The 26,492-nt window shown below is 43.9% G+C and overlaps 5 protein-coding genes across 10 annotated transcripts in view; 2 read left to right on the forward strand and 3 right to left on the reverse strand.

The window, feature by feature from the left end:
• Nucleotides 1-966: 966 nt before the first annotated feature.
• LOC119657670 (putative carbonic anhydrase 5) lies at nt 967-2,132 on the reverse strand. 4 transcript variants are annotated; one of them, XM_038064696.1, is made up of 3 exons: nt 1,808-2,132; nt 1,483-1,706; nt 1,221-1,426 (listed from the first exon to the last, which is right to left on the reverse strand). In XM_038064696.1, the coding sequence occupies exons 1-3, from the start codon at nt 2,061-2,063 to the stop codon at nt 1,364-1,366; spliced, it is 543 nt and encodes a 180-aa protein (XP_037920624.1). In that variant the 5' UTR covers nt 2,064-2,132; the 3' UTR covers nt 1,221-1,363. The 4 variants fall into 4 exon arrangements, with proteins under 4 accessions (XP_037920622.1, XP_037920623.1, XP_037920624.1 ...); XM_038064694.1 differs by having other exon boundaries at nt 967-1,706; XM_038064695.1 differs by having other exon boundaries at nt 967-1,661; nt 1,725-1,841.
• Nucleotides 2,133-8,623: 6,491 nt separating this feature from the next.
• On the reverse strand, nt 8,624-9,991 carry LOC119657097. 2 transcript variants are annotated; one of them, XM_038063853.1, is made up of 4 exons: nt 9,793-9,991; nt 9,512-9,744; nt 9,396-9,455; nt 8,624-9,321 (listed from the first exon to the last, which is right to left on the reverse strand). In XM_038063853.1, exons 2-4 carry the CDS (start codon nt 9,632-9,634, stop codon nt 8,782-8,784), a joined length of 723 nt encoding a protein of 240 aa, XP_037919781.1. In that variant the 5' UTR covers nt 9,635-9,744; nt 9,793-9,991; the 3' UTR covers nt 8,624-8,781. The 2 variants fall into 2 exon arrangements, with proteins under 2 accessions (XP_037919781.1, XP_037919780.1); XM_038063852.1 differs by having other exon boundaries at nt 9,512-9,736; nt 9,793-9,990.
• A 221-nt stretch (nt 9,992-10,212) lies between these two features.
• Nucleotides 10,213-17,189, forward strand: LOC119657306 (mpv17-like protein). The gene is made up of 5 exons (XM_038064165.1): nt 10,213-10,351; nt 16,242-16,455; nt 16,517-16,650; nt 16,710-16,841; nt 16,905-17,189. The coding sequence occupies exons 2-5, from the start codon at nt 16,317-16,319 to the stop codon at nt 17,055-17,057; spliced, it is 558 nt and encodes a 185-aa protein (XP_037920093.1). The 5' UTR covers nt 10,213-10,351; nt 16,242-16,316; the 3' UTR covers nt 17,058-17,189.
• A 192-nt stretch (nt 17,190-17,381) lies between these two features.
• Nucleotides 17,382-24,580, forward strand: LOC119656757 (protein sym1-like). The gene is made up of 3 exons (XM_038063324.1): nt 17,382-17,856; nt 23,967-24,232; nt 24,305-24,580. Exons 1-3 carry the CDS (start codon nt 17,739-17,741, stop codon nt 24,485-24,487), a joined length of 567 nt encoding a protein of 188 aa, XP_037919252.1. The 5' UTR covers nt 17,382-17,738; the 3' UTR covers nt 24,488-24,580.
• Nucleotides 24,385-26,492, reverse strand: part of LOC119656756 (integrin alpha-PS1) — a 188,210-nt gene continuing 186,102 nt past the window's right edge. For both annotated transcript variants that reach the window (XM_038063323.1, XM_038063322.1), the window contains 2 exons: nt 25,225-25,899; nt 24,385-25,157 (listed from right to left, as the gene is read on the reverse strand). In XM_038063323.1, the coding sequence (XP_037919251.1) occupies nt 24,939-25,157; nt 25,225-25,899 (894 nt within the window). In that variant the 3' untranslated portion in view covers nt 24,385-24,938. The remainder of the gene's footprint in view (nt 25,158-25,224; nt 25,900-26,492) is intronic.

Consider the following 26,492-nt stretch of genomic DNA (forward strand, 5'->3'; position numbering starts at 1 on the left):
CACCTCCCCATCCTGACAGAGCTAGCTTGGAACCGTTTGTCACATTATTTCGGGCTAGTCCCCGATCTCTCCCGTCTTGGGAAACCTCAAAAATCAAGGAATTCCTTTCGCCAACGGGAGAGGACATGAGGAAGGGAACTGTCAGTTCAAGAAACCCCCTGTCATCCGACTCCACCACCAGTCGAGCTCTATCTTAGCAACGAGAAGGACCCGAACGTAATGGGCAACACGGCTCCACCTGCCAGCACTCCTCAGCATCTCTTCGACAATGTTGTCTGGATGGAGAGAGAGAGGGATCTCCTTCGCCGCACCAGTGCAAGCCCAATTTAAGATCAATAACACTACATCGAAGTCTTTAGGGAAGTGGACATGATTGCCTTTGCACAAGTTGCAGTCATATTCGATGCAAGCGGAAATTCATGCATAGCTAATACTTCTAGTATTCCAAGGTTTCGCATAACACTTTCATTATTCCACACCCTATTTTTTGTATCCCGAATTCAAAATATTTTTACCCAAAACTCACCAACCTTAAAATATCCTGAAACGATGTCCTGACGGTTACGCTGCTGCCAGGGCAGAAGCAGCGTCTGATGAGTTTCCTCTGGAGAGGAATTTTGAAGCATCATTCGTTCAGTGATTCCATTAAGATCCATTTCCATTAATCCGAAATAAATCTTTAAGGGTGCTCTGCCTTTGGTTTCCGTTGGAATGTGTGAAGCCATAAAAAGTTGTGCCATATCTTTCGGTATGACAAATGCTGACACGTGTTTGCAGCAATTCGCAGCCGTGTGCTCGCAACCACGTGGGTACACACCAATGCACTGCATCACATACACGGCATTAGCAGCGCGGAATTTCGCTCGCGCCAACTCCCGTGGCGGTCGAACGTGTGCAGCAACCCTAAAATACTTCCTATTTTCACTAGAATACAACAATTTCGCAGTCACATTTAGAAAGTATATTTCGAAAATATATTGCAAAATAGTCTTATCATGGAGAACCACTTACTATGCTTTCTCGTGGGGCATGTGTCTCCAATTCTACCGAAACCGCCGAAGTATAATGAACCTTCTCCTGGTATAATATCGGTCTTGGATCCATTGTTTGTAAAGTGTTCGGTGCCAGTGGATTTACATAAAACAGATTCCTCTTTTCTTTGCTTCTAACAGGTCTCCAGTTTCTTGATATCGAACGCAAGCTAGGGTCCAACAAACGATGAAACAACTTCAACTGAGCATTCGAGATAGATCCCTGTTTTCGATTGATGACCCACATCATAGGGCATACTTCCTCCTTCGAGGTTACCGTTCCCCAGTAGAAGTAGAAGTCCTCTTCGAATGGAATCACCAATCGGGAGATTTCAAAAGGCGGTAAGTGATAATCCGTTCCAGATTGCCGAATATTCTCCAAATTGAGAAGAATCCTTTGCAAGACAGGGTTATGATGGAAACTTATTTCAAATAGATATACCACAATTACTGTTCCGTCGACTTTTTCTACAGCTTCCCTGAGAGTGTATCCCTTCTTTGTATGCATTACATGCATTTCTAAAGGACGTTGCAATCCTTCAGCCAAGTGCTCGCTTCCCTCATTGGCTGTCTTTCCCCAATGGAAATGGATATCTGATAACACATATTTTTCGTGCCGAAATGGTCCGCCTGTGATGTAAGGAAATTCTTCATCCCATTTAGCACTTAAAATAACTGAAACGCAATTCTTACATTAGATGGGAATAAGGAGAGGAGAGCAAGGCTTATTGTCTGTTCTGCAAACTTCGCCAACTGAAAAGTCTTCAGAAGCTTACCGGTTCGACCTGAATTTGTTACTTTCATTTTTCGTGGTATCACATCATATTTGTGCCATTTGAGATTCGGTAATTTAACTTTGATGGCATCAGACACGTTTAGGTTAATTGGCGATGGAAGTGAGGAGTCGGACTCTTTTCCTTTACGCAGAGCCTCAAAACCTTCTACGTAGGCATCCTCGAATTCTGATAGCAATTCATCACTTTTGACTTTTGGACAAACGGTTGGGTTTTCTTCAGTTATTTGAATTTCCATTTCTTTATGGGGAAAACATGTTAAATGACAATTCTGTGCAAGTGGGGCAATGATAACAATGAATACTTGTTCTCTGAAATATTTCTGACTTTTAATTTTTTTACTGTCTTCATTATAGGTTCATTTTCAAATATCACTGTAATGCGGAAAGGAGGATAATGTCCCTCTCTCTGGGTAGGGAGGTGAAATGCATTTACGCACTTTTGTCTCAGACTATCGGCTAAGACACCTACCTGGAGCATCTAGGGTTCCAAACCGGAACACACTACCGCAGGCTAGGCCTACTCTGTAAAGGAGCAAAACATTGTGGTTCAGGGGGCCTTAGCTACTCTGATATTTCTCCTATCCATCTTTTTTCGCCTTAAGAATTCCTTGAGTGTTACGTGCCACTCAACCACACTTGTCCTCGCTCTCTCGCTCTGCAGCATGGCTTCAATTGTGGTGACTAGCTCCCGCAATATGCAGATGCGGATTGTACCCCCCCCCCCCCCCCCCCCCCTCGTGATGGCATAATTTCGTCCTTTAGTGTGCAGAACGAGGTTTGATGGTCTCTGATAATTCGGCAACGCATGGGCAATCATTACTTGGGAATGGTGTGCGGAGTTTGGATCACCGTTCCACTTGCTCATTATCCATTTCGAGAAGGCATTCGATAGTGTCAAAAGGGAGTGTATCTAGAGTGCTCTCTTTCAGGAGAGGCATTTCGGGGAAATTAATAGCTATTATCAAAGCCACATATGATGGCGCAAATATCATCATATAAATGAAAAATCTTGTAGGAATTTGAAGTCGAAAGTGGAGTCCGCCAGGGTTGTATCTTGTCACCAGGGCTGTAGAGAAGGAATTCGGGCCCGGGGTAAAAATTATACATGTATGGATTGAAAATTAACCTCGCTTTCATTGAAAGTTCTCTTCCGCGGCCCCAAGAAAACTCACGGCCCGGGGAAATCCCCCTTTTCACCCCCTGTCTCGTCAGGCCTGCTTGTCAATGTGTTTTTTCTTCTCGTTATGGGTGTGGTTCTTCATGTTGCATTGTGTTTTATGGTATTGTCCTTTCTGTGCTGCTCTATATGACCAGCTCATGGTAAGCAATCGCCGCTGTTATTCGAAAGATTGAAGCCGACATTAACATTTGTTTGTGTTATTTTATAGGGGAACTCTGGTCTAGGACAATAATAAGTTGAGAATTTTGTCAACTCCGGCGAAATGCCCGCAGACGCGTTGATGACTAGACGAAAGTCGTAGTGGGTAGGTCACACAATGAGAAAGGGTAACAATTCAATTGCTGGCTACATCGTGCATTGGAATCCACTACCCCAGAGTAGTTGATACTCAGAAACACATAGCGCAGAACATTGGGGGAAGAGTGCAAGCTTCTCGGGAATTCCTGAAGGAGTTGCTTTGACACGCTACGTCTCATTTAGGGGTAAATGGCAGCTATATATATCAAATAAGTTCCATTCCGACGTCAGATTTGGGTACGCAGATCTGATCTAGGAGGAGATATAATGTTCTTGCACCTATACCAAGACTGCTTGGAAAATTTAATCTAAACTGATCCACGGTTTCCTAAATAATTGTTCCACTGGTATCTGGCCAGGAACAGAAGATTCAGAAGATTCCGTTAAAGGGTATGCGATGAACTTTTGGGTATTTCCGGTTTTGCGTTGTATGTACTTATCATAATTTCCAATTGAATACATGGAATATATATCGCGTTTCCAACTCTCCAAGACTCAAACCAAGATCTGTCCTTGTCATCGGTAGCACGCCATTCTAGCAAACTCTCCTCTTTAGGAAGAATCACGATCTATCCCTTGTTGGCAACAATACGAGGATAAAATGAACGCATGTTCGAGTGTCTCTCCCTCTCTTTATTGGAACTTCACCTAGTTAGAAGTTACAAAATTCACACAACGGCGTAGGTTTGTCGGACCCCGCTTGGAAGCCGCCGGGCAAGGTTTTTTCTGTGATCGATCTCCGCACGGTTCCCGATTGCAGAAAGTGTTATTTTGAAGATCATCTAGTCATCGATGGGTCTTCGAAATCCTCATCTCCTGCGAGTCTGTCCGTTGGCGCGTTGCTACTTGGACGACATATTCGTCTCTTTATACTACCATGATCAGCAACTTCGACATCTACGTGAAACTACGCATCAACCTGGACAAAGGCGTTCTGTGCAGGGAACAAAGTACCTCGGCTACATCGTCTCTTCAGAGGGTATCATCCTTCAAGCAAGATCCAAGCTATAGATGATTTTCCAATGCTAGAGACAGCTGCCTGAACTTTGTCGGTTCCTGAGAATGTTCAATTTATATCGCCGTCGTATTCGGAGGGTTGCACTGCAACAGCATCTCAAGGACTGCCTGCCAAGAATAATACAGCACTCCGTTCGGTGCATTTCTCAGGCGGGAATTTTCTACTGGTATCTGGCGCCCTCTGAGTATCTTATCCAGGCAACTCTTGAAAACCGAGAAACGTTCCAGTGTTCGCTCTCTTTTGTCATTTTCAACGCTTTCAGTAAGGCCGCTTCTCCACAGTTTTCAACGATCACTGGCTACTTGTATACACGGCCAAGCAAAGACTTCGCCCAGACAAGTCATCACCTGGACTACATCTTGTAGTACCGGGGTTCGTCAAGAGAATGGATAACGAGGTAACCCTTCACCATCGTCAAAGCACAAGCAGGTAATGGAAAAATCTGGAAACTCCAATTTCAACGATTGGACATCATAAATTAGCTGGACGCCTACTGTACCGACGACCTAAAGACAGTACATCTCGAATCGGCAGACCTCTCGACGTCAATCTCCACATAGACATCATTTCATTCGAAAGGGGGAATGCCCTCTCGACCCGGAGTGTTTTCGGCGGCCCAGGAAAGGAATTTGAATCAAAAAAGGGTTATCGCCAGGTCGGATAATTTTCTCCCCAGACCCGAATAATTTTTACCCCGGCCCTCTTTCCCAACAATTTTCACCTCAGGCACAGATTTTCTTTTTACGATCCTGGCCGTCATCATTGGTCTTAAAACTATAAAAACACTGAAAAAAAACAAAGAGCACTGGAGGGAGAGTGGCTGTGGTGCTCCTAACGTCGATTCGACTCGACTGGACACCTATGTTTATCGGATCCTTCTAGCGAACTTTCGACTTTAAAAGAAAATCCAAACTATCTCTGAAGCTCTGGGTTACTATTTCGCGATTAAAATAAATACAAATATTATATGAATTTTTGTTTTTCTTTTTATAGATGACCCTTTTCCTTCATATATATTACGTTTGCAGAATGGCACGCTTCTGCGTTGTTTGAGCCAGTCTGGCGACAGTTGCAAGACATCTAGGGAAACCGTGAGGAATTTAGATACAATACCTATTGGTGATAATAATGTGGGAAAGACAACCACTCTGCCCTTTAGCGTCTGGGCTAGTCTGCGTCTTTGATCCTTTCGAGCTCATAGTTGATCTTTTCTTCGTATATTTTCGCTTAATTTTGCTATTATATATTTGCTATTCTCGAGCCAAAGAGCTGTAAAGTTGTTGATGACTATATCATTATTGCAGGCAACCTTAATGGCCATGTGGGTGAAAAGCCAGACGGTAACAGGTGCCATGGGAGAAAAGGGTTTCGAGCACGCAACAGCTGTGCTGAGTCGATTTTGCGGATACCCATGACCTTGTACTTGTGAATACATGGTTCATCAAACGATTGTCTAATCTTATTTCATTTTGTAGTGAGAACAGGAAAACGCAAATCGATTATATTCTTATAAGACGTCGACATTTTGCCATCGTCATTGACTACAAAGCCGTTCCCTTTGAGACCATCGCATCTCAACACCGGCCGTTGATTGCGGTCTCGCGAATCAAGGCATTGATAAAACAGCCACCATTTAATACCCGCCGCGCATTAAATGGTTGCAATTTCGTGAGAAGAAATGATTACCAACCATTACGATTGCGATGTGGAAGAATCGTGCAAGCAAGTAAAGGACACGATCTACAAAGCAGCCTATGCAACTCTGGGGGTCACCAAGCCAGGTATGTTAAGTGGTACATTAACCGAGATACTTGGCTTTGGAATTACGAGGTTGAAATGAAGGTCCATGAAAAAAATGCCTATTCCACAAGGTTCTCAACGATAAAACGCTGGCTAATTGGCAAATTTATTAGAATGCCAACAGGGAAGCAAAGAAAGCGGTCGCCGTCATCCGAGCGAACCATTATAACAATCTTTACGATAAACGGGACACTCCGGATGGTGAGAGAGATCTAGATCTAGATTTCAACGGAAGAATTTGTTTATCTTCTACTTCTACAAGCATTGCCGACATTTGGAGCAGTTCCACCTGTCAGCGCGGCTGGTGTCGGCCGAGCCAAAACCAAGTGGCCGAGGAGAACCTCCATGGTGGTGGGCACCTGGAGACGCTGCATCGCAATGGTTTGCCAACCGTGACGGAGTAAGCGAATGCTCCAAATGCCTAACTAGGGCGATCAGACTTGAGTCTGCACGGGGGCTCATCTCAAGTGGCAACAGCCACGAAACCTTACCAGGGGTACACTGGTACCATGGGAACCGGGATAGCCCCTGAATACACGTACTTCAGGGGAATTCCTGTTGTATGTGGGTTCAGCTTGGTTGGTTGCGATTGGCCGCCTAGTGAGAGCTTCATGGGGGTTGTGGTTGCGCTCAAGCGAACAGAGGCCTTCGGGCCCCAGACGTGGTGTTGCGTTTCAAGACTCCTTAGTTCGGTAGAGATTTAGGTAGGTCCTGCATCCACCAGTATGAATGCTGAGCCATGCACTCGGTATAGACTGGTATCGTTGTAGCTCGTCACAGCGGGGCTCTGACTGTGGTCACAAAATTAATCCGTGTCTTAAGAAGACCGTGGGATTAAGTCCCCGAGACAGGTACCCACGTTAATCCGTAGAGACGTAACTGTCAGCGCGACTGAAATCGCATCTGAGCTCTGGAATACGAAGAGCTGGGATGGTAGATTACCATCTGACTGGCAAGGAAGCACCACAGTTTCAATATGGAAAAAGAATGGTAGTTCAGCAGAATGTTCAAATTACCGTCCTATCCTGTTGTTGTTCCAGACCTTTAATATTTTTGAACGCATTCTTCACAACCATATTCTTCAAACCATCAAGCGGGGTTTGTCAAGAACTGCGTAACTATTAACGGAATACATGCTGCATGGAGAGTCATCGTGAGAAGTATCGCCTTCTTTACATTGCATTTCTGGATCTAGAGAAAGTGTTTGACCGTGTCCTTCTCGAACTTATCTGGTATGCTCTATGACAACATCTAGTGCCAGAAGAACTCGTGCGTTGATTTAAATTGCTCCGATCCGAAAAGTAAAGTAAAAGCGGTTGTATTAAAACCATCGGTGTTCATCAAGGGAGTGCTTTGTGACCACTCCTCTTTATTTTTGTTATAAGCATTTTCACACGAGACATTCAACTTCATCAGCGTCTTATACACTGTTTTATGCGGATGTTTTCCTAGCGTCTATTAGCAAAAATGATTTCGAATAATTTGTTCAAAAAAGGAATAATCGCCTTATGTAACACCAATTTGAATGACGCATTAGCGCAACATGGTGGTGTTCCACAACTGGCGTTTTTTGTCGAACGTCTCAAATTTAAAATGTACCACAGTGTCGTCCGCCCAGTCGCCAACTATAAAAGACAATGAACGGCGTCTCCCAGTAATGGAGACGAAAATATTTCGTTGGACTAGTAATGTAACAAGCCTTGATCGCATCCGAAATGACGATGGTTGCGATCTATATGGGGTTGCAACAATCGTGGAAAAATTGCGAGATCCGTCTTCGGTGGTATGGTCACTTAATTCACGCTAACGAGAATTCACTTACTGAAATAATGGTGGCTTGACACGCTGGATGGGGATTTGAGAGTCTCACGACTGCATCTAGATCAGGCCTTTAATAGAACAAAATGGCGCAACCAATCGCGACTAGCTGACCCCGGTTGTGAACGGGACAAAGACTAAAGAACAAGAAGAAGAGCTACGCGTGATGGTCCAAATGTCATGTGCTGCATCGAGGTAAAATCTCAGAGGAATTTGGAGCTTAAACCGGAGTCCGCCAGGGAATGAATGATTATGTCGACGTATGCGGCAAGTACCGGTAGATGTGCTGATTAGACGGCGGAATTGGTTGTGGATAGGTGACAGTGCAAGAAAGGGTGGGGACGAGTAGCAGTACGTGTTATGTTCTAATTGGATGGATAGTGACAACATAATGGAAAAATTGCGACTTTGGTTGAGAGAATTGCGAATTTTACGAAAAAATAGATTTCTTTATATTCGCGTATTCCTAATGGGCGATTATCTGGTAAGAGAAGGTTTGTAAGGACTTCGATCTTCATTAAAACGCTAAAACTAAACCCAAATTTGCGCCAGATTGGTCGTCAGCACTTCTTTCGTCGAAAGCCGGATTTTGGCTAGAAGCTCCCCTAAACATCCGAGCCTAATTAAGTTCCATTCAACATTGAAAAAGCGACTTAAAAGATATTCATTAGTTAAATGCTGGCTCGATTTAAGAAATTTATTTGTTGCGTTAAATTATTGACTTACGAATAAAATTAAATAAGACATTGTATCTCTGAATATTTGTCACTCCGGCCTCATTCACACATGCAACTCATTTTTTCTAGCGAGCATAGAACACTCGATTATCTAAACGACTCCATTAGGAGCACGACGAACATAGATCCGATTCGTTGCTCACTATCAACTCGCACGACCCCGAGTCGTTCCAGTTTGAGCAGAAGCGCGTCTCCTCCACTTGGTTCAACACATTCGACATGAAATCTGGATTGAGCTCGTGACCGAATGATTGCTCGCTAATAATTCGCCCATTCAGTGCAATTTTCAGGCAGCCGTTGCTGCTCAGCACGACGCACTTCGTGTTCTGCATTTGCTGGACGTCGAAGCATGTGAAGGCGATGAAGTTGCGTTTAGGCTCTCGATGTACGCCCCAGAGCGTGCTTGGCAGCGTTACTTCGAATACGTCGTCGTATAAGGATTCGAACTCACTGATCACTTCTTCTTCTACGAAGTCATTGGGGTCCAGGACGATTTCCTTTGGGAGACTTAGCGTGGGAGATTTGATGATTACGTTGCTCGTCACGAATGTGGGATTCGTTTGAATTATAAGCTCGTTGGGTTGCGCAGGCTTCGACGGCGATGAGACGCTAGTTTCATCTTGTTCGTCGCCTGAGATTTTCTCCTGGTAATGAATAAATTAAAAACAAGATAAGGAAATCAATGTGCGCAAAGTAAGAAAAGGGACGTTGGCCATACTTTTTTAAGAGCTTTCTTCACAGTACCCTTTCCCGAAGCTGATCTCTTGTTTGCCTGCATCTGAAAAGGTGACAATATTGTTACTGGCTTATCTTGGCAGCTGCACGGGAGGTTACCTTTGCCAGAGTCGTTGGGTCAATATCTAAATTCAATGAGGGCACGACGTGAGGCTTGAGACGAGGTCGTCCCCGTTCCATCTGCATTAGTTCCCCATTAATTACGTGATCGAAAGTAGTCATAATGTCGTCCTTCGAGAAATGCCGCTCGCATACTTTGTCGATCTTCTTGAACTCACGAGTTTTCGGCAGAATTTCCTTCCATAAGTTGAAAAGGTTCTCATCCTAGAAAGCTAAATTTTGTGATAATGACGAGACAAATGCATCAAGCGTCCAACTACCTTTGGCGCCATAAACATCATTCGACGAGGATTATTTTTACAAAAGTTATCGCATTTCGGCACAAAACAATTTCTCATTTTTGTGTAATAAAAACGGGTTGAGATGGAAGGAACGGCGACGGCAAGCAAGGAATATGAATACAACTCGGACTTGAAGTTTCGGGAATTTGACGTCTTGAACTGTGATGGTGGCATTGCCATGCTGAAATTTTCCAGTGTGCATTCAAAAATTTTCCGCTGGTAAATAATTATGAAAGCCATGGACACACAGATGTTAACAATCACAAGCTGTGTATAACAGCGTGAAAAACTTTTACCGATTTCCGTTTACAATTTCTTTCATAAATAAGCAAAACGCGCAATTCGCTCTATTGTTCCTAAGAATTGTCTACATCGGGTATCACTAGGCAGTCTCCTATTGACAGCTGTGACGTCAATACCAAGCAGCTGTCTGTATTGACGTTTACTTAGCTCATACCTTTGAGTGTTTAGTTGTAGTGCAAAGAATTTACTGAAATTATGAGATAACGAAAGTGTTGTGACTTGCTGGTTTCGCTAGGTACGTATTAACCAAAATCACCAACAAAATTCTGCATGTTTCGTGGTCCGTCGAATGTCCTTTGTGTACAGGAAATCCGATTAGGTCAAGTTCACGGCCTTGTACCATGGAACTCAGTGTACAATGACAAGGCCGAGTTTCCCCAAATTTGAGAGAAATTTTAACACCTGAACGGCCTTAAAATAGATTAGGAACTAACGATTTTGCCAATGCAAAGTCAGTATATTATAAATGTGGAGGAGGTGTTTTGGCAGTTTACGTTGGCCGCAATTACGTTATCTGCGGAGCGGGATTTGATGGTGGATTTTGTGAGAACATCGTCATCAACGGCGTAACAACCGATGTCCGGTTTAGGCTTGCCCTAATAAGGATTTCCAACGTTGCGATTTTGCGGCAAGGTCCAACAATTCGGGATCCTTGGTAGCTGTCTGGTGCCCTGGCCTATGCCGTCTCCCAATTCTAATTTTTGATAAAATAGGCGAGAATAAATAATAGCATTTTCCCATATTTCCCTTTCTGGCTGCGCTTTGTTCCGGGGAGGGAGGCGATTTTTTGTATTATTATGATAATTCTCCATGGGAATTTCACCAGCACAACGCGTGCAAGGGCGGGCCGTAGTCAGGAATGTGGGTACCCGCGGGGAAAAAGCCCCTACCCCAGTTTCGTGGGGCTTAGCTCAACGCGGAATTCTCGGACGGATCAGCGCTTGCTCGGGGAAACGTGGTCTATTAACACCGGTTCAATGCACACTACCCGATAAGGGTCTCGAAGGGGCTGGCTCCTGATACACGTCACAACTACCACCTTGGCAGAGCTACGCTCACATCACTCCATCGACATCGGCGGAGAGCTCCTTGGACTCCCAGTGTGTCCCGATGTATACCGATAATTCGTGGTTCGCCCTTCATCGAGAGGCTTTCTCAAGGCTACTACCTAAGACGCAAGTCTCCTTGTATATTGCTCGGGGACTTTCACCAACGCGAGTGTTTGGCATCGAGCATTTACAGAAGTGATACCTATCCGGACATTGGTTACCTTTGGATATTCACGCTTTTCAGATCTCTATAAATCCGCACATAGGCTCTAGACTAGAAATGAGATCCTACTCCCTAGCAATCCCTTGACCGCTTTTTGCTTGTTGTCTGCCGATCCAGTTCAACGGGGACTCCGCCACCATTTTACGTGCAGTGTTCTCAGCGGGAAGTGCGGCTGTCTCTGCTTTCCGCGCGTCTTCCGCTGGAGGCGCGGTCAAGTAGTTTCTCCAGTTTCATCAGCCCGCTTTTCACGTCTTTGCTGATATTCTTCTGTAGGAACGTGGTCGATCGCATACGCTTCATCACTGTCGCGCATTTCTTGAGGAGCCTTTCCTTTTCAGCTCTAGCTAGGAGCGGTCGACTGCATTTCCATTCGGCTCGTCTCCGAATCCACCTGCTCAGCACTAGCGATTCTGACTGGGCTTTTTTTCGGAACAGGGACACTAGAGGGTATTGGAGATGCCATCCCGGCATCGTTAGTCCTGCCACTTGATAAGACTTCCCATTTATTTGCGTGTCCCGGTGACACATCGGGTATTTCATTTATGTGCTGTGCCCAAATGAAGTCAGTTCTTCCTCCTCCCTTGATATTTCGTCGATTTTTTGTGTTAATATGATTATTCTCCATGGGAATTTCACCAGCACAACGCGTGCAAGGGAGCGGGCCGCAATAGTCAGGTACCGCGGGGAAAAGGTCCCTACCCCAGCTCCGTGAGGCTTGATCTACGCTTAGCTGATTAAGAACGGATCAGCGCTTGCTCGGGGAAACGTGGTCTACTAACACCGGTTCAATGCACACTAACCGAAGGGCTGGCTCCTGATACACGTCACAACTACCACCTTGGCAGAGCTACGCTTACATCACCCCATCGACATCTGCAGAGAGCTGTCGATGGCTTCTTGGACTCCTAGTGTATCCCGACGTATACCGGTAATTCGTAGTTCGCTCTTCATCGAGAGGCTTTCTCAAAGCTACTACCTAGGACGTAGGTATACTATCAGCTAGGGCACCTCGCTGATGATCCCTGAGGGATTCTGATGCGGTGTGATGCATTGTCCGGCTCAAGAATTAACGATCTTGTTAATAGACGGCCACAAATTCTTAACGGTGACTAACCGATTACTTGTCCGAATGGCTGAGTGCGCTAGCTCGTGAACGGCATGAAATTGTTTCTTACGGAAATCGATTAGAATATACGGCCTTTGCTCTGCCTGAGGTCCCGCGGTATATACTGAACGTTGAATTGAAGGTAGAGGAAACTCTTTAGTCTCGTTTTTGGAGTTGTTCCTAAAGTTCTGAAGAACTGCGTTGTTCTTCTGCATCTCTGTGACTGCCGGAAAATTAACGGTGACGGGGATCTTGACCTGAACATGTGGCAAAACGTCAGAAACTACATTATCTTTTGCAGGCACTTGTTGAATATCGGACGTGAACTGGCTGATAAAACTCAGGCGGCGAAGTTCGCGAGGGGACGTTTGGTCGCTGCTTCAAAGCAAAGATTGGCTTATGGTTCGTGAACACTGAACGGCCTGCCTTCAAGGGAACAATACTAAGTGCTGTAGTTCCGTTGAGCGGGGTTCAGCTGCTTGGAAAAGAAGCTCAACGGCTGCCAGATTTGGTTCATCTTTTAATGAAGGGCAACACCTACAGCGACGTTTGAGGATTGAATCGGACGAATAAGGTAGGGGTTTATCCTTTTTAAGGACTCTGCATAGCCTTGAAGTGTTTCTTTCGCCTTCCAGTTCCTGACAGTATGCTCTAAAGAAGTCTCGCTTCGAACGTTTTACGACCCTCTTATAGTCACCCTTTGAGTTCCGGAAGTTTAACTAGACTTCATTTTTCTTGCTGTTACAAACACCATTCGGAAGTCATCTTGTTGATTTCTTGAGTCTTTGCAGTTCTCGGTTCCACCAGGGCACTGTTTTACCGCTTTGGCCTCGAGTAATAGGACATCCCTTTTCAAAGCACTTTAAAAGCGTTCGGTTCAGAGTTTTCAATTGATCTTCTATCGCTAAAGGAATCCTTAGTCGCCTAGGGAGCACTACTTTGTTGCCGAGAAGATCATTGAACTTTGTCCAATCCGTTTTCCTAGGGTTCCGTCTTTGCATTACAGGCTGTTCGCCTACAATAATAATAGCAATAATAATAATCGCTGGTACAGCAATCCAATTGGATCAGGGCCTTGAAGTGGGTTAGAAATCTTCATTCAAGATCGTAAAGGTACACTATAGTAGTACAATGTGGTCAGCATTGCGCTCTCCCGAGATTTGACTCAGGTACTTATTTACAGCTGAGTCGACTGGTGTTCGGCATCCAGTCACAATACAAATCCCTCGCCACCAGTGAGATTTGAACCGCGACCTTCCGCTACGACAGACCAGCGCTCTAACCACTTGAGCCATCAGGCCTGCAATAGTCAGACTAAATTCTAAGTAACGGTGATCTGAGAGTGAGACTTCATCTAGCACTCGTCAGTCTCTAATTAGCTCTAACAACTTTGAAGTGCAGATTCTTCTTCTTCTTTTTCTTCAGCCTTTGTCCCGTTCACAAGCGGGTCAATTACTTCACTTCTTGTTGACCCCACGAACCTAGGGGCGCTCCCTACGTTCACGGTTATCAGACCAGCTGAAGTGATAAAATCAAACAGTTTTTCTCCTCTAGGATTGCATTTGCTAATGCCCAACAAATATGCTGAGCGTTCGCATCACAACCTATTAAAAGTTCAAGGCCACTTGATTCTGCATACACTACCAGATTCCTTAGTTCTTGCGTCGGCGGAGGGCACAAAGAACCATAGGGTAAGTAAGCGGAGGCAACTATGATGTTTCTCCTCTTGTCATTAATCTGGTATTATAAGTGGTCAACTTCGTCAACGGTTGGGTTCTGGGAACAGAATGCTGCATGGTTGCCTATACCAATTTTGACAACAGGACGTAGGACGTACCACAGATTTTGTTAAACCGAACATGTGACTTTTAGACCAGAAATATATAAGGACAGTCCTGTAACTTCGTCAGCCTTACAGGTAGTAGATACGAAGAGGCTTTGGCATGTTGCAGGTTAATTTGACGAGCCTTTATGTTTGTAGACATATATGTAGTCTAATATGGATACCGCCACTAACTGAAAAGTCTGCTGCGTTCAATGTGGATCTCATCGGGGTTACCAGCTTGTCCTCATCTTCCGCCAAAAGTTCCGCTTTCTTGCATCCGATTTCTCTGGACATCGTCACACTTGGTGGTGTAGCAACGCCCATGCCCTTATTCTCAAGAAACTTCATCTTCTTTCGCAGTGCTTTCCGTTGCTGCCGGCTGGGTGCCCTTACAGGTTCGCAGTGCTCGGATCTGTTTCCACATACCGGTATTTCTTCCGCTTTTCTTGGTAGAGGCGGAAGTGAAGCTTTTGTGGCAGGCAAGCCTGTAGTATCTTCTCCTGTGTGGCTGAAGTTTCCTTCTGTCCTGAGCCTTCCCCATCCGTTTTTTGGAAGAGGTAAGCAACAGTGTCACCAACAGGCCGGCAGTAGTCAGGTTTCTAGTTCCTCTAATTAAGAAAGTTGCTGTACTATCCTTTCTGGCTTACCGCGCCGTAGACTCCGGGTACAGGTTTTCCACTGAAGTGGCCTGTCTTTCACAGATTTCTCTGTAGGAGGAACATGAGGCCTCCAAAATCCGTGCCTCGGCCACGACCTGATTTCTCAAAGTCGCGGATGGATTCCAAATCTGTGACTTTTTACCACTTGGAGAGTTACAATCCTTTGCTTCAATCTTCATGTGTTTTTGGATACCCTTAATGTAGTAGTAACTACCACAGGCTCCACCACCAAGGTGGAATTCAGGCTCCAGCCTTGCCTCGACCCTGCGTCCCATATCGATCGGTGAGTTGATTATAGACTCAAAACCAATAGTTAAGTACCTTGAGTTAACGGTCGACTTCAAGATGTGATTTTTTGAGTAAATCAAAGCAGCGGCGGACAAGTCTGCAGCCTTAAATTGGCTAATGACGAACGTTGGGTGGCCTACATTTATCAAGCGATTTATTCTTATGAGTGCAACGCAGTCAGTTCTGCTCTACCCCTTGGCAAGGAAGTGTATGGTAATCGGTTTGCCGAAGTGTAGAAACTGGGAGCTTTGCTGGTCGAGTCTGTTTATCACACTGTTTTGGTTGTGATGATGATCGCGAGCGGTCCCTGTTGCTCTCCTGGCTAACGAATGTAACGTCATCTACAAGCGCAAGAGAGAAGACTCAAGGGTGGTGCTTGTTCGTGAAGCACGGTAACGTACACTAAATAAGCGGCAGATGGACTGCGCGGCTCATTAGGAATTTAGATTCGCAGCTAAATGGGGAGCATGCTTGGATGTAATTTTTCAGTCTTACCTGTACAAGATTGGGAAGACGCGATCTCCTGACTGTGTTCTGTAATGGAAGGCAAGAAGATCCGATCACACTTTTTCTCTTGTGGAAAGTGGGATCCGATTCGTGAAAAATTTTATGCTGACACAGGGGAGCTTTCTCCAGACGACGTTGTTAGAGAGAAGTTGAGGAGCGGTGGCGGATGGAGTCGTGGTGCATATTACGTTCGGGTTCTTCTTATTGCGAAGAAGATTGAACTCGATCGGTGGAGGGGCTGGAGGGCAACGGGTTCTTTGAACTAACAATTCCCTTCATCCTCTCCCCTCTCGTTGGTGAAAAGAATTCCTTGACTTGAAGGCTTGAAGGCCGGGGAACGATGTACCTATCTTGCTCACACAAAAAAGCATTCCTGTTCTGAAGCACGCGAAGTTTCTCATTCCAGCTTGAAAATAATACCGTGAACAATGATTTATAAATCTATATCAAATTCTCTGTCTCGTTCCAGATCAATTTAACCTGTCCCCGCAAAAATTTCTCCGTTTCTTTATTTGTGATGTAATTTAATTTAAAAACTCTAACGATGTCTTCTATTTCCCTTAAACTAACAAATTTACGAGCGTTTCTCTCCAAGAGACCTTTAGTGAAAGGTATGGTAGCCTACACTGTCCTATGGCCGACAAGTAGTCTCGTGCAGCAGACTATCGAGGGGAAAACGTGGAGTAAGATATCAAATAGAATTCAATATATTTCTAACTTTTAGATAATTCTTCGTGTTTTCAGATACATATGACTGGAAAAGATGTTTTCGATTTGCGGTGTTTGGTGGACTCTTTGTGGCTCCCACACTTTACGGGTGGGTTCGTTTCACATCAGTCATGTGGCCCAGAACGAATTTAAAAACGGCAATCTCAAAAGTATGAAAGGATATTTCTGTAGTTTTGTGGTTGTATTTATTTTGACTATATTTTTACAGGCCCTAGTTGATCAGGTCTCTTATGGTCCCTTCGCTATTAGTTCATTTTATGTTGGGATGAGTCTGTTGGAACTAAAATCATTTGACGAGAGTATTCAAGAATGCAAAAACAAATTTTTCCCTACATGGAAGGTAAAGGGTCACTTTCAAATTCCTTTGCTAGAATTCCCTTTAAAAGTTTACCCTAATTTGCAGGTGGCGGCTCTAGTTTGGCCGGTTCTTCAAACTATCAATTTCTCCCTTATCCCAGAAGGAAATCGGGTAGTTTTTGTAAGCATTTGTAGTGTATTATGGACAACATTCCTAGCATATATGAAACGACTTGACAAATTAAAACAGGAACAATAGTTCTAAGCTTTAGGACCAGGCGAATCTAGATAATGAGTTGAGAGATGGATAATATATGTGTATATTTCAAGTAGCGAAATCATTGTAAATAATAGGAAATTGTTACATAGTAATAAATTGTTATTGTTGTTTAACTGCGTCTTCTGTATATTGAGAAATCACTTACTGGCACGATAACTTTCACCGTACACCAGGGGGAGATTTCCCACACTCTTTCAGCATATGACGAAGCTACAAATTGAATAATCCTCTAAATCTACGACACTTTTCGGATGGGGTGCAGTTGCAAGTGTATTCATTGCCAATAAATGAATGAATAGTGCAGCAGCGCGAGCCGTTGAATTCTGTATTGAAATAAAAATAGATCAGTTTCACATAATAGTTCGCGTGATTCGCAGCTTTTTTTAATGATAGTATTCAGAATTATTATTTGAGAAAGGAGCGTTTTCTAATATCTTTTTCATAATATTTTCAATGGAATTTACAAATTGTTGTAAAGTATTTTGATTGTTTTCCGTTTGTAATCTTGTGGTGATTGACAAAAGCTAGAAGAGTCCACGGGGCCTTGTTCATTACCGCTGGTGAACTTGAAATAGGATGACGCAAATTAAGGCGCTATGCTGTCTGAGATTTTGCTAGTAGTCAATAAAGAACTTGGGAAGTTTTTGTGGTTTATTCAAGATGCAGCGATTCAAAGAAGTTTTAACGAAATATCCAGTTGTTCGTGGAATGCTTTCCTATAGTCTTATATGGCCAACAAGCAGTCTTGTTCAACAAACTTTCGAAGGAAAACGGTGGGGTAAGTTATGTTTCTTGTGTAACTTTTAAACCAGAATATTTTATATGAGTGATAAACTGCTGTGTGGTCCTTAGGGCATAAATTTGGTGTTTATTCTATGTGCTTTAACGTTCATTAATATTTCCAGTGAAATTGACAATCCAACTATGCCAGAAATATATAATTTTCGTACGTGAAGAAATAAATTCTATTATGTAGGGAGTTGAGTAATATCCTATTCATCCACCTCCCACACTCCCTTTTCTACAAACTACACCAATGTTCAATCCGTAAGCCAAGACCTTGTCCTTCATTCGAAATGATGCCAAGTCAAATCATCTCGACGATGCGTCTAACACAAGATATTATGAATTTGTACTTTTCATACTTTTTATCATTATATAAATTCGAAAGACAACTTTTAAATCGATTATTGATCACACTTATTTTTACATAGATTCCGTGCCTGAATAGTAAGTCACTAATTAGAAGGCTATGGATTCGGAGAAATTCATAAATTTGTTGTTATTCCGTTTGTTAAAGCTGCTCTTGTGTCAGAATTGTATTAACATCGTCTACCCCAGCATCTTGAGCTGCTTCCTAAGAGAACCCTTTCAACCAGGCCTTAACAACACTAATTGCTTCGCAAGAGTATAACTCAGTATCCTCTAGATGTTTTGCGACTACATTCAATGCTATATCATCGGCATAATCCACCACAGTTGCCTCCTCCAGAACGGGAAGGTTAAGTACATCATTGTACATGATGTTCCACAGTAGTGGGTCAAGTACGGAGCCCTGTGGGACACCCGCGAGAGAGGGAAACAACGTACTCCTTGAGTCCATCATCGGTGTCATACCAGAGAGTCCGTTCTCGCAGGAAGCGGTCTGAAAGGGCTTCTTGGCTCTCCACGATCGGGAGTAATCTGGTGTAAATTACCCGCTCCAACGTTTTCCACTTAGTGTATAGAAGACATATAAGAGGTCTATAAGAGGATTGTTCACTTGGAAGCTTACCAGCCTTAGGCAGTAGCAGCTTCTGTCGCTTCCATGCTGTAGTAATATCGCCTCGAACATGCATGCTTCGAACAATTTAGCGAACATGTCCGGTCTGGATTTTACAGAGAGTTTAAGGGCTCTTTTTGGTATGCCATCCAGGCCCGGAGCTTTGTTATCACCTATTCTGCTGCAGATCTCCAATAGTTCGTCCGTGGTCACTACAGGAATTACCGTCACATTCAGAAATCTCTGAAATGTGTCAATGCTCGTCTCTTCCTAGGGAAATAACCCCGGGATGATTTTCAACAAGAGAATAGGGCACGTCATCTGTGGGGATGATTGGCCTCTCTATCGTCCCATCACAATTCTATAGGCGCTCTCCCATGGATTTACATCCACTTCTGAGCGTAGCTCCTTAAAACATTCCCTCTGGCTTCGCTGAATGGCAAGCTTGAGGCTTTTGCCGGCTACCTTGTAAGCATGCTGTTTTTGTCCCTGATCACTTCTTTCTACCGCCTTTTGACCTGTTCATTTGGCCCGGTGGCAGGTTGATCGAAGGCTGGCCAATTAACTATTCCACCAGTAGTTGGGTCTTCTACTGAGGAATGAGCATCTTCTAGGATGTGATGGGATGGATGTGTCACATGCCTTGGCGATGCATTGTGTAACATGGAGAGTTCTCTCCGTGAAACCGCCTGGCTTAATAGGCTCGCCTAGTCACACTTCCATGAAGCTTCTCTCGTCCAATCCTTTTACAGACCAGCCTGATGCCTTTTTCAGTCTTAGGTATCCTGTTTCTCTGGCCTCCCACCCTCCTCAGATCAAAAATGATTGTCTGGTGATCGCTGTTGGTATAGTCTTCGCTAACGTGCCAGGACATAGCACGTACCAGTGCAGGGCTGACAAAGGTCAGGTCTACGATTGAGAAAGAGCGCCCTTTGCGAACGGTGCTTGGATTACCTTCATTGGACAAAACTAAATCCAGCTGGGCAGAAGCCTCTAACAGATTTCGGCCCTTTGCGTTATTGCTTTGCTATCTGTCTGTCTGTCGTCAATCACACGCACTTTTCTCAGAAACGGCTAAACTGATTGACACGAAATTTGATGAAAAGGTGCGCACTTTGAACACCAAGACATGAGTTACAACTTTCTACGTTGAGATTAAGGGGGGGATTAAGGTCCCATACATGCAAAAGGGATGTGTACAATTTTTTTCAGCGAATATAGTCATGTTGGGTATCAAATGAATGGACTCGATTAGTACCAGTGTAAGTTCTGACATTCCTTCGAAAGGCGGGGAGTGCGGGGGGTCGAAAATGATGATTTCTTTAACGGACGCATTCTAGGAAACTATACAAACGAAAAATCTGAAAAAAACCATGAAGCTGCCTCTAAATGGTATCCAGGCCTCAAAATACTTTCCGTATCGATGTATCCCTAAATTAAGTTAATAAAAGTATAGTACTATTTTTTTGAAATTGAAATGAAGAAACGATAAAATCTGAAAAAATGAAGTCAGGTACAGCACGTTCGGGAATAAAGTCGAGAAATTGTCGTCTCTCTATCCGACATACCAACTCGAAGTTGGTAGATCAAATGATTCATTAATTTGGAATTTTACAAACGATGGATCCTTAATTGGCCGCAATTTGCAATGCTTTAGTAAGTTAGTCGATGACAAAAGACTATCCTAGCTGGTGGAAGTCAACCTAGATGCAGTAGCTACCCCAAAAAGCCTACAAAAAAAGTTGGATAAATTTACCGCGAAGCTACACTTAAGTCTACTGTAAACACGCGCTTACACGTCTCTGTGAAAGCCGGGCTCGGGAATGTGAGCGTTAGGCTCCAGTTGGGTCTAAAAACTAAACAGCCTTCCGGGTGTTTTTACCACAATGCGAAGCAAGGAGCGAAAAATTTCACCGCATCGAAACTTTTGTCACGCCTGTATCCGAGAAACTCCGACGCCTCACACTGCATAAGTTGGCTGTTGCAAGATCAGAGTTCGAATATCTGATGCAGAAAGGTTTCTGTCGACCGTCCGTGGGCAAGCCCTTTGCATTTAGTTCCATAAAAAGACGGTACTTGGAGGTCTGGCTAGGAAGACAATCCTTTCGAAAACCGACTTGCTAAGGACTTACCATCAGATCCTAATCGTCGAGTCGGACATTCCCAAGGCGGCTGTTGTCAATCTATTCAGTTTGTTTATGAACGACGTATTATGAGGTATGGATTTTTGCGCTTGCTACATCGTTGATAGCAATACTTGTCACATGACCGGTTGCTACCTGCGCGACTGGATAAGTTCCGCTTAATCATCACCGTAGCAAAGGGCATACCTCGGGTATTTCAGCAACCAGCACGGTATAGCCCCACCAACCTCTCCGGGATGTTTTACCAACGGAAATTGACTCATGTAGAAGCATTCGTTATTTTCGACACACCCTCAAAGGCATCGATTTCGTGATGAAAACCGATCATAAACCATTGGTCAATGCCTGGAACAGCGGCAAGGCTTCCCACAGTCAGGGCAGACAACTTTCGGTCCTGTTATAGTTCACAATGAGGATTGAGCACATATTCGGCGAGTAGAATGCCATCACCGATGCATTGTCCAGGGTTGAGTTAATCTCTTTGCCGCCAGGTTTAGAGTACCAACTAGCTCAGGAGTAAATCAATATACTAAGCTGCAAAACATTCTTTGTTCCTTATGAACATCAGCTATTTCCACTGACATTGAATAATCATTTAGTTTACTGCGACGCGTCCACTACAGCGATTGATTAGACTATTCGTTCTAGGACGGAAAACTGTTTTCGGCACATACCATCGCTGCAGTCAACCCACTAGTCGAGCCATTTACAAATTGATTTAGAAAAAAATTGTCTGGCCGAACGTGCATCGTGACCGGTGATTTATTGGAAGTACCACAAAAGCGACCTTCATCTGTTCGAGATACTTGATCAACGTTTTTAGAACATTTACTTGGACATCATTGGAGCACTTACGGCGATCGTAGGTTTCAGGTCCTTCTTGGTCATGCTGGATCAATTTAGCTTAACTATTATTATCCCAGACCAATAAGATGAAATAGTGGTTCACGCTTTCCGCCCGTATTGGATACCGCCCAACGGAAGTCAATTGGGCATGACCCCTGACCAGGGCTCACATCCGGCCTCTAATGGAGTGACCAAGTGATAGCATCGCACTGTAATCATCTGCCACTAAGATAGTAGCTATTAAGTTAACATCCTGTCCACAATTTTGCCTCACTAATTAACGAACCAACTCTGTGATTATCCGGAGAGTGGTTCGCCGAGAGCAACGGCGACGAGTATGGTATTCACCTGCAAAGAATCAGGCAGTACCTGAAGGAGCTTCGACTGAGACCGATTTTGCACCGTTCGAACAGGACAACATTCGTTCACAAGGACCTAAGTTCGTTTTCACACATGTTGGACAGTGTGGACTCTTTCAAGATGTCTCATCGTTGAGCCATTGTCGTCATCGGTGTACATCATCGAACGGGAAACTCGCGAACATCTTCATCTAAAGGATGAAGCCGGTATATCTTCCCGAGTTTCGGGGGATATTTTGACACTAACCTCATCGTTGGATAAGCAACCGCGGACCTATTAGGTATGTTCAATTGTCAATCGAATTCAACGCCCCAGAAATCTACAGTTCTTTTTCTCGATAAAAAAAAAACAAAGTGAGCCTCCTGGGTGCTTCAATTGGTGAGGTTTCGTCTGCCATCGCCGCGCCGCCCACTCAATAGACGAGCACCTTAACGATACGGCAGTCATTAGTAGGCAGGTTGCCGATCAATTTTCTTTTTCTCTTCCGATCGCATTATTGGAAACAATAATTAAACAAATTTTGGATGACATTGAATAAGTTAAAATCAGGGGCTTCACTCCAGGCAAATCAACAACAGATCAGATTTTCTCTTTGCGGCAATATGCACATCAGTTGCACCATTTATTCATCGACTTTAAAGCCGCCTATGACAGCATAGCCAGGGTGAAACTGCACACGGCCATGAGAGAATTCGGTATCCCGATGAAATTGATAAGACTGACTAGGCTGATCCTGACCAATGTGCGAGGCCAGATAAAAGCAGCAGGATCACTTTCGAGACCATTCAAGATCAACAACGACCTAAGACAAGGGGATGCTCTATCATGCGTCCTCTTCAATCTGGAGAAAGTGATTCGCGATGCAGATGTAAATGTGAGAGGCATCATCTTCTTCAAGTATCGACATCATGGGAAGAACTACCCGAGATGTACAGTCTACCTTCATCCAGATCCAGCAGGCGGCGCGAGATCTTGAGCTGCACATTAATGAAGGCAAGACGAAGTACATGGTGGCAACGTCACCGCCAAAAACAAAAGAACGAACAACAACAAATCGCACTGGTCAAACGAAAACAATCTAGGGTCAAAAATAACAACCGATAACAGCTATGATGATGAAATCCGCGCACGCTTGTTGGCAGCCAACAGCCTATTTCAGCTTACAAAAACTGTTTCGCTTGAAACGTCTCACCATAGGGTCAAAGCTCTTACTGATCTTGACAGTCCTTATGTATTCCTCGGAGACTTGGGTTCTTAGCAAAAAAACTGCGAACTCTTGGCCGCGTTCGAGAGAAGAATCCTCGGAAGAATTTTTGGGCCCCTACATGGGGATGGACGATTCCGTAGTCTAGATAACAATGAAATCTATGAGCGATACCACGACCGCGATGGAGCGATGGAGTAGGTCAGGACGCCAGACAGTTTTTAGGGATATCAAATTGGTGGACCTCGGCGCAAAGCCGGGATGTCTGGAGTTCCTTATTAAGGTTGTTGCGCCGTTGATGATAATTCATACACATGTTGCGTTTTTGAATTTATATATTCGGAATTAACGACACTTGTAGTCACTTTTGGTGATACTGCTCTGGAGGGCAGAAGTGAGGCAATGTCTGATGAGTGAGCGGAAACTGTTTGCAAAATTGGGTATTTGCCCAAAAAGAGTTGTCTGTGCACTAGACGCAAGGAGTAAGTAGCTCCTCAAAATTTGTGCGGACCACTTAATTCCTAGAGACAAGAATTAAGTTTTTATCTTTCAAATTAATCTTTCAATTCAAGGAACCTACGACTGGTACCGATGCCTGAGATTCAGCCTTTATGGCGGATTTTTTGTCGCACCAACTCTTTACTCATGGATCCGAGTTTCGTCAGCAATGTGGCCACAAACCAACTTTCGAACAGGCGCCATAAAGGCTATCGTCGAACAGTTCTCATATACGCCTGCAGCGATGACATGTTTCTATTTTATAATGAGTTTATTGGAGAGGAAAACAATACGTGAAGCTGGTCAGGAAGTCTCGAAGAAATTCCTGCCTACATACAAGGTGAGTTCCCGGGATTTCAGTCGTTGGTGTTATAATTTCTCGTCCTTAATTTGCGGTCAATTTCTTTTTCAGGTTGCGTTAGCTGTTTGGCCAATAGTTGCAACGATTAATTTCTCGCTGATTCCTGAAAAGAATCGAGTACCGTTCATAAGTGTTTGCAGTCTCATTTGGACTTGCTTCTTGGCTTACATGAAGCATTTGGAACACCGACATGTTGATGAGGGGATTCTAATGTTCAGGAAAGCTGAATCGTGACTGAATAACTCGTCCTTTGTACATACGAATTTACAAATAAGTTGAGTTTTTTGTTGAGTATTAGATCATAATAAAAGTCGCCTTTTACACTTACATTTAGCTTTTTTTTTATTTTATTTAAAAATGTTCCGCCATTTTGGCTTGGGTCTTCCTTAAAAAATTGCTGCCAAAATTTGTAACTACCACTATATATTAACATCCATAATAATTTTAATAATAATAGTACTGTAAATATAATCGTAAATATATCGTAAACAAACTATTGATATCACTGAAAAGCATCGAGGCCCCACGAATGCCCGAATTTCTACCAAATCGAGCACCGTGGGGCCACGATCGTGTAATCGTCACAATGAAACCTATTAATCGTAAGATTCCATTACGATTACGAATACTCAACTCGAATTTAAGGCGACTGGTTCGTTTCGATAGTGACAATGCTGTCTTAAAGCTACAGAAAGGGTTTGTTCTCAGGATCTGTGTTCTTTTTTAAGCTTCCGCTGAGCATTGGATCCGGTCTTCGTCGCTTGAAGAATCCACATTTCCAGAGAACGAATGCGAGGATGGCGAGCACTAGTAGGCCGGCAACCACGCCCAAAATTATGACCCAAATGGGGGTGGACGTATCGCGAACCTGGTCTAGGAGTTCAGGGTAGGCTTGGGTTTCGACCTGAATGAAAAGATATCATTTAGAAGGATGTTTCAAAACAAGCGTATTTGATTGAGGCATGACTTACCGCAACGCTATAGTTTGGCCTGTCTTCTGTGCTTGACTCTCCGGGAATTTCAATCTTGGCTCGTGAGATGATTTTAACCTCATCCACCCGCGGGTAGTCTGCAACCAACGTGCCGTTCCAAAGCCTGGCCTTAACATTTATGTAAACCTCGGACTTTCTAGGCATGTTGTAGAAGTTGCAGACAATATCCACACAGAAGGCTGTTCCTCTATCACAGTCCATTGTGACCACATTGGTTTTCTTCCCGTCCTTATCTACTAACCGCTCCGCACGTATAATCTTAGCTATTTCACGTCGAATTCGATTCATACTAGAACTGAAGCTACTTTCAGAGCTACTTCGACTGGTACCATTAGATGAATCGAATTTTGAGAACGACGAGCGCTTTTCGCTGTAGTACGAATAGGAAGAGGATTTGTTGGAAGGACGATACATGTAAGGCTCGGGATTAAGTTGACGCATTTCTTGTTGTTCAGGCTGCGGTTTTTCGGTGAGATTTAACGTGTTCACATATTGTTGATCGACCACGCACTGTCCGAATCGTGATCCTTCGATGGTTGGGATGCCTTCTAGGTACAAGAGCCATTTACCTTGCTTTTTATCGTTTGCAACTTGATGTGGCCACTTAATACGGACGATGATATGCGATGCTTTCCAAGGTCCATCATTGTAAATCTGAAATAATAGAACAAACATGTAAGTCATGTTAGCTTAGATTGCGCAGTCCGTGAGAATCGTAGTTTCCAGCACTCAGAACTCATTAGGACAATTGTACAAATAGACATAAAGCTTGCAGATTTGTAAAGTTGAGGACGCTTCCCGACAGAGAACGTACAGATATTTCATTGAACCGAAGGAAGATTGATATTCTTTCTAGGCGGTATCCGGAATTACTGATACCAAGGGATAACATGACAACGAGGTTTCACTTCGATAAGAAGTTTGAAACATGTTGGAGTAACAAGGCAAACTGGGAGAGCGTGACTGCGACATGCGGCTAAAACCAGCAACTGGTTACTCGGTACACTGACGGATTCCTGACAGCAGAAGGAGCGGGTGTCGGTGTCATTCATCATCATCAACGGCGCAACAACCGGTATCCGGTCTAGGCCTGCCTTAATAAGGAACTCCAGACTTCTTCTTTTTCTACCATAGATATTGCCCTTATAGAGTTTCCGGGTGGGATCATCCTCATCCATACGGATTAAGTGACCCGCCCACCGTAACCTATTGAGCCGGATTTTATCCAGAACCGGACGGTCATGGTA

The sequence above is a fragment of the Hermetia illucens genome, chromosome 5, assembly GCF_905115235.1.
Source record: "Hermetia illucens chromosome 5, iHerIll2.2.curated.20191125, whole genome shotgun sequence".
NCBI classification, from domain to species: Eukaryota; Metazoa; Arthropoda; class Insecta; order Diptera; family Stratiomyidae; genus Hermetia; species Hermetia illucens.

What these genes read in the sequence shown, in the direction of transcription:
- LOC119657670 (XM_038064694.1), bottom strand. Translation starts at nt 2,063, where the DNA reads ATGGAAATTCAAATAACTGAAGAAAACCCAACCGTTTGTCCAAAAGTC. An exon ending in AACAAATTCAGGTCGAACCG is followed by an intron (nt 1,707 to 1,807) that starts GTAAGCTTCTGA and finishes ATTGCGTTTCAG; the next exon opens with TTATTTTAAGTGCTAAATGG.
- LOC119657097 (XM_038063852.1), bottom strand. Translation starts at nt 9,987, where the DNA reads ATGCCACCATCACAGTTCAAGACGTCAAATTCCCGAAACTTCAAGTCC. An exon ending in ACCCAACGACTCTGGCAAAG is followed by an intron (nt 9,456 to 9,511) that starts GTAACCTCCCGT and finishes TCACCTTTTCAG; the next exon opens with ATGCAGGCAAACAAGAGATC. An exon ending in TGAAGAAAGCTCTTAAAAAA is followed by an intron (nt 9,322 to 9,395) that starts GTATGGCCAACG and finishes ATTCATTACCAG; the next exon opens with GAGAAAATCTCAGGCGACGA.
- LOC119657306 (XM_038064165.1), top strand. Translation starts at nt 16,317, where the DNA reads ATGTCTTCTATTTCCCTTAAACTAACAAATTTACGAGCGTTTCTCTCC. An exon ending in TAAAAACGGCAATCTCAAAA is followed by an intron (nt 16,651 to 16,709) that starts GTATGAAAGGAT and finishes ATATTTTTACAG; the next exon opens with GCCCTAGTTGATCAGGTCTC. An exon ending in AATTTTTCCCTACATGGAAG is followed by an intron (nt 16,842 to 16,904) that starts GTAAAGGGTCAC and finishes CCTAATTTGCAG; the next exon opens with GTGGCGGCTCTAGTTTGGCC.
- LOC119656757 (XM_038063324.1), top strand. Translation starts at nt 17,739, where the DNA reads ATGCAGCGATTCAAAGAAGTTTTAACGAAATATCCAGTTGTTCGTGGA. An exon ending in TTTCGAAGGAAAACGGTGGG is followed by an intron (nt 17,857 to 23,966) that starts GTAAGTTATGTT and finishes TTTCAATTCAAG; the next exon opens with GAACCTACGACTGGTACCGA. An exon ending in AATTCCTGCCTACATACAAG is followed by an intron (nt 24,233 to 24,304) that starts GTGAGTTCCCGG and finishes TTTCTTTTTCAG; the next exon opens with GTTGCGTTAGCTGTTTGGCC.